This window comes from Oncorhynchus kisutch, unplaced genomic scaffold (assembly GCF_002021735.2).
Source record: "Oncorhynchus kisutch isolate 150728-3 unplaced genomic scaffold, Okis_V2 scaffold812, whole genome shotgun sequence".
NCBI lineage: Eukaryota > Metazoa > Chordata > Actinopteri > Salmoniformes > Salmonidae > Oncorhynchus > Oncorhynchus kisutch.
This window is the reverse complement of record NW_022262757.1, coordinates 130,461-136,896: the sequence shown is the minus strand read 5'-3', so window position 1 is coordinate 136,896 and position 6,436 is coordinate 130,461. Positions and strand designations below refer to the sequence as shown.

Sequence of the window (6,436 nt, the reverse complement as noted above, 5' to 3'; positions counted from 1 at the left end):
ATCAACAGTTGTTTAGTAGTCTGAAAATGTCAGAAACATTAACTTGACCATGCTGTAGATCATGTAACAGTTTTGTGATGAAACAAAGGTGTTGTTGAATTTATTCAGCCACTGTCCTCTTATTGTCTCGACCTTAGGCCCATATATCACGGTCGCAAGGCATATGAGCTAACATGTTATAGAGCAAACAACGCAATTATCACAACACATAGGTTTAACTTCCCCAGTGATTTTACCCACACACCACTACTGCCTGTTAGCCAATACAGCCCCACAGACAAGTACAGGCCTCTCACACATTGAGTTTTTTTTTTTTACAAGAATTGCCTTCTGCTAGCCTGTATTTCGGGAGCAATTATACCTGATTTTTACCCAAAGGCAGCCCAATTCTGATATTTTGCCCAATTATTGGTATTTTGACCAATCAGATCAGAATTAGGCTGCCTGTGTATACTAGGTGCTTTGAGGTTGCATTGTAAAGTACAGAATAACTAAACACAGTTCACGTATTTGACATGGTCTAATATGTATTTGATTAATGTCTAGACTATGAAGGGCAGCATAGCCCACCTATGCCTGTCTCTGGTCACACTTTCAATGCAACACTCTGGTCCAGGGTGCGCAGATCTGATGCATGACACGCAGCTGATCTTTCAAAATAATAGTTTGGGAAACATTTATTTAACAAAACAAAACAATCAAACCATGATCATAAATTACGAAGGGACCGAGCACATAGAGGTAATACATTTGATCGCGCACTATCGACTACTTTTGTCTCACTACAAAATGATCGCCCCAGACCTCTTTTCCCCAGACCTCTTCTTTGTGGTCTTTTTCCACAATGTGGGTTCACTTGATATTGGGTTAGCCTGCTAACACATTCAACGACGTTGCTTACATTTCCAAATGATACTGAATTTAAATTACCCAAAACCTTTCGGCTAACCCAACATGTACCTGTTACCTTCCAATCTCTTTAATATCGTCTACCATGTGAATGACAACGGTCGGTCACTTCCACCGTAAAACACCTCCCAATCCAATCCGGTGTCTTTTTTTTAAAACAATGCCCATATTTGGTGTGAGCAGGTGAACGCGAAGGCGGAGGATGAGGCACGGTTGGGGAGAAAAGGAGGTATATAGTCTCCTGCTGAAATGTGGATGCTACACTTCATTGAAGACATCATTCCCGGATTCTTGAAGAGAAAGCATCCTAACTGACAGGTAAGCAAACGCCACTATCCCGACGTTTGAGAAAGCCAATCTAAAATGTCGAGTTGAATCGCTAAATGTGTTCTAGCTATGGATAAATCACTTGATTTGAAATACAGCTTTGCTGGGATTTGTCTGTGAATACGTGTTTGAGCTTTTGGGATCGGAGCCATATATTGAGAAAAAATAAATGACTGATTGGAATTCTTTGCTTTGTTCCAAAATTGTATTTGGTTCAATTCCACTGTTTTTACAAGGTCTGCTAGTAGACTAGTTCTCTTTATTAAGTCACTGGTTAAACATTTTTAACTAATTGTTACAAATTACAGCCGACTATGGTCCTATGTCTACACTTACTAATGGGGACCTCTAATTTGTCTCATTTATATTGTAGTAATTGTTAGTCTATATTGATGATATACCCTGACCCAGAAAATGTTATGGCTTTGTTCTTGCTTTTTAGGCCTTGATTCATTAATCATCGTTTGTTTTTTTACAGAATGGCTGAAGATGATATTGCTGCACTGGTGGTTGACAATGGTTCAGGCATGTGCAAGGCTGGTTTTGCAGGGGATGATGCTCCCCGTGCTGTCTTCCCCTCCATTGTTGGAAGACCCAGACATCAGGTTGGAACCATACTGGGCTCTTGGATATCGGATTCACTTAATATAGGCTATACTTTTATACACAAACTATATGTGGACACTCCTTCAAATGAGTGGATTTGGCTGTTTCATCCACATGTTGTCTGTAGAAGGGCCTTACTGAAAAGCTCTGACTTTCAATGTGGCACTGTCCTAGAATTTCACCTTTCCAACCAGTCAGTTTGTCCAATTTCTGCCCTGCTAGAGCTGCCCTGGTCAACTAAGTGTTATCGTGAAGTGGAAACATCTAGGTGCAACAATAGATCTGCTGTGAAGTGGTAGGCCACACAAGCTCACAGAATGGGACTGCTGAAGCATGTAAAAATTGTCTGCCCTTGGTTGCAACACTCCCTACCAAGTTCCAAACTGCCCTGTGATGCAACGTCAGCACAAGAACTGTTCGTCCGGAGCTTAATGAAATTAGTTTCCGTGGCCAAGCAGCTGCACACAAGCCTAAGATCACTATGCGCATCGTGGTGTAAAGCTCACTGCCATTAGACTCTGGCGCAGTGGAAACACGTTCTCTTGAGTGTTGACTCACGCTTAACCATCTTGCAGTCTGACAGATGAATCTGGGTTTGACTGATGTCAGGAGAACGCTACCTGCCCCGACTGTGTAGTGTCAACTAAAGTTTGGTGGAGGAATAATGGTCTGTGGCTGTTTTTCATATTTCAGGCTAGGCCGCTTAATTCCGTTAATGGGAAATCATAACGCTACAGCATTCTGGATGATTCTGTGCTCTTGTCTTTGTGGCAACAGTTTGGGTGAAGACCATTTCCTGTTTCAGCATGACGATACTCCTGTGCACAAAGCGAGGTCCATACAGAAATGGTCTGTGGATCGTATGGAAGAACTTGACTGGCCTGCACAGAGCTCGGACCTCAACCCCATCGAACACTTTTGTGATTAAGTGGAACACTGCAAGTCAGGCCTATTTGCTCAACATCAGTGCTTGACTTCACTAATGTTCTTGTGGCTGAATGGAAGCAATTCCCCACAGCATTGTTCAAACATCTAGTGGAAAGCCTTCTCAGAAGAGTGGAGGCTATTATAGCAGCAAAGGAGGGGACCAACTCCATATTAATACCCATGATTTTGGAATGTAGATGTTTGAGCATGTGTCCACTTAGAGAACATTACTGTATCTCTCTATTTGACTTTGGGATAGAGTTTGAAGAGGCTATATAGAACGCTTCCTTCTGGGGGTGCTCTTGAGCCAACAACTTCTGTAGTGTAACTCAAGTTGTGTAGTGCAGGGACAAAGTGTAACGTAATGTCTCTTTCCCCAGGGTGTGATGGTGGGCATGGGACAGAAGGACAGCTACGTGGGAGATGAGGCCCAGAGCAAGAGGGGCATCCTGACTCTGAAGTACCCCATCGAGCACGGCATTGTTACCAACTGGGACGACATGGAGAAGATCTGGCATCACACCTTCTACAATGAGCTGCGTGTGGCCCCCGAAGAGCATCCCGTCCTGCTCACAGAGGCCCCACTCAACCCCAAAGCCAACAGGGAGAAGATGACCCAGGTAAGTGGGGGCATTTAGTGTTTTTTTACAAATAAACACTGTGGCAGTAGTAAATAAACCCAGCCATTTTATTTACATGGACTCCTCATCCACCAGCAGAATGTAGAGTAGTTTCACATCAGGGTTACTCTGTTCACCTTGCCTGAGGGTAGGTATTGAGTAGTGGTGGGCCTCTTAGCAGTAGGTGTTTAAAACACCCTTTTTATAAAGAGTCTCTCACAGTCCTAATTCCCACCTTCTATTCTTCCACCAGATCATGTTTGAGACCTTCAACAGCCCAGCCATGTATGTAGGTATCCAGGCCGTGCTTTCTTTGTACGCATCTGGCCGCACCACAGGAATCGTGATGGATTCCGGGGATGGCGTTAGCCACACGGTGCCCATCTACGAGGGCTACGCTCTTCCCCACGCCATCCTGCGTCTGGACCTGGCCGGACGCGACCTCACGGACTACCTGATGAAGATCCTGACTGAGCGTGGCTACAGCTTCACCACCACGGCCGAGAGGGAGATTGTGCGCGACATCAAGGAGAAGCTGGCCTACGTGGCGCTGGACTTTGAGCAGGAGATGAAGACCTCTGCCTCCAGTTCCTCTCTGGAGAAGAGCTACGAGCTGCCTGATGGACAGGTCATCACTATCGGCAACGAGCGCTTCCGGTGCCCTGAAACCATGTTCCAGCCGTCCTTCATTGGTGAGATGTTTTTCTGTGTCTTTAAAGAGGAACTTCAGCTGAAAATGTCTTTGTTAAAAGCCATTTGTCTATTGTTGGTGACTATATATATAGTAATTCTAGTCCTGAAATCGTCACTTCTATCCACTACTAAAATGGAGGCTCTGAAAATGATGTTTCCTCTTGGTAGAGGTCACACAAGATGCACCCTCAGTTATGTATTGATATGACTATTCATAAACACACAACTTTCTGGCCTTTTTTAAATGTATTTTTTTATAAATCAGTGGACAAAGGTTCCATTTGCCACTGGAGTCGCTCTTTAATACAGGTACAAATGTTCTTGTCTCGACAATGTTACTCAGCTTAGTGACAGTCATTCACCACTATACAATCCTCTGTAGCTCTGAGGTTCTTGCCAGTTGCGTGTTCACTGACCTCATTAAAAGAGCCACACTAGTAGGCCTGTTAATTTGTGTTCCTAGGGCTGCCATTGACATGCTTGCTTTTGTAGGAATGGAAAGCGCTGGAGTGCACGAGACCACTTACAACTCTATCATGAAGTGTGATGTGGACATCAGGAAAGACCTGTATGCCAACACTGTTCTCTCAGGTGGAACCACCATGTTCCCTGGCATCGCTGATCGAATGCAGAAGGAGATCAGTGGCTTGGCACCCCCTACTATGAAGATTAAGGTGGGCATTCACGTGTTATTCTGTGACTTTTAGCCCATGGGCATTCAGTGTGGCATCTCTCGACTAGCCCATTTAATTTTTTTCTCATGTGATCTTTTTGGCTTCCCAAATACTTTCATCAGACATCTAATTTATGACTATTCTGTACTAGAATCACTTTAGATCTCCCTGTTTTACTAATGAATACGTTCAAATCTCTTGCCAGATCATTGCCCCTCCCGAGCGTAAATACTCTGTGTGGATTGGCGGTTCCATCCTGGCCTCTCTCTCCACATTCCAACAGATGTGGATTTCCAAGCAGGAATACGAGGAATCCGGCCCGTCTATCGTCCACCGCAAATGTTTCTAAAGCCTTGACTCTTAACCTCGGTGTTACTCCTTTCAGGGAGTCTGTTATTTCAGATGGCTCTCCTGTCCAGAAGCCAACACCTTGCCCCTGTCCCCTAAGCATTTGTGTGGCTCTAAAATGATCAGATGAGTAGCAGTGACTTCCACCTATCCTAACCGGTAGAGATAAAGCCATATTGTTTCAGTTCTACATGGTGTCCTGGGGGGAGTGACAGGGTGGTTTCTGGGTAGGCTCAGTGTTAGGGTTGTGACATTCTGCCTTGTTGTATTTGTTACTATTAGTCTTGTATGTAACATCTGCTACTGGGCCATTGAATAAACGTTCACTGTAATGTGATACTCTGTGTAGTCTATTTGCAACATTAAGTCTTGTAATGCGTTTGACACTTCTTTTCAAAAATTTACTGATCATTTCAGGGAATGATGTGATTTGTAAACACACTTAATGTATTTGTCATTGGCTGGAACCCACTGCAGGTTAAATCAAATGGTTTTCTCATTGTTAAATTCTCTTGGTGAAACTCGTGTTTATGGCTTCATCTCTCAGATCTTTGGGATGTGCTGACATCCTTTCATCTCAGTATAGAGGAAGGCAAGGAAGCCACTTCTATAATGTCCACTGAAAGCCCACTGTCTTTGACAGGAGTACATGCTAATGAACGGAAGTAGCTGTTCTAATCACATCAGCGACGACGTGAACATAAGAGGACAGCTCATTTTATATCAGGGGGGACTTGTCATGAAAAGCTTTGCAGGTGTGTGTTCTACACCAGTGCTAAAACACCTGATGACAGTAATTAAATCCCAGACTGAAGCAGGTGAGTTTACCAAAGAGCTCGCTTGACCCAAAGCCTGTTTTGGTATCGGTCAACTGGGTGGGACTTCATATGGCAGGCACATTTCACTCGAAGCCAGGTTCACTGATTATTTTCAGTATTTATCTAGACCTGGGGCACCAGATGGGTGTAATTTAATGATCCTATCGAACAGTGCTAGGGTTAGTCCTGGAAGTAACACCTGCAGACTCCAGGCCCACAGCTGGAGATCCCTGATTTACATGATGTCCAATAGATGGCAGTGCTGTCTTCACATGCCCTACACTAGGGGAGCAGGTGCTGCTTTCACATTGTCACATGACCTACACTGGTAGTGAAGACTGTGCTGACTGAGCATGTGAGAACCTCAGTGGTGTAATCTAAACCCTTGGATCTTAGTCTGTTTTTTTGGTGGCTGCATGTACCTAGAACTGATACTGTATAGCCCTCATATTCATATCTGGACTGGAAGCCAGTTCCACTGCTTTATTTTTCATTGTTCCCCTCTAATCAGGTA

General features: G+C 44.1%; 1 protein-coding gene across 1 annotated transcript; it reads left to right on the top strand.

Moving 5' to 3' along the window:
- Positions 1–1,094: 1,094 nt before the first annotated feature.
- On the top strand, positions 1,095–5,441 carry LOC116362202 (actin, non-muscle 6.2). The gene is made up of 6 exons (XM_031816520.1): positions 1,095–1,227; positions 1,715–1,841; positions 3,150–3,389; positions 3,643–4,081; positions 4,575–4,756; positions 4,962–5,441. Exons 2-6 carry the CDS (start codon positions 1,716–1,718, stop codon positions 5,103–5,105), a joined length of 1,131 nt encoding a protein of 376 aa, XP_031672380.1. The 5' UTR covers positions 1,095–1,227; position 1,715; the 3' UTR covers positions 5,106–5,441.
- The last annotated feature ends 995 nt before the right edge of the window (positions 5,442–6,436 follow it).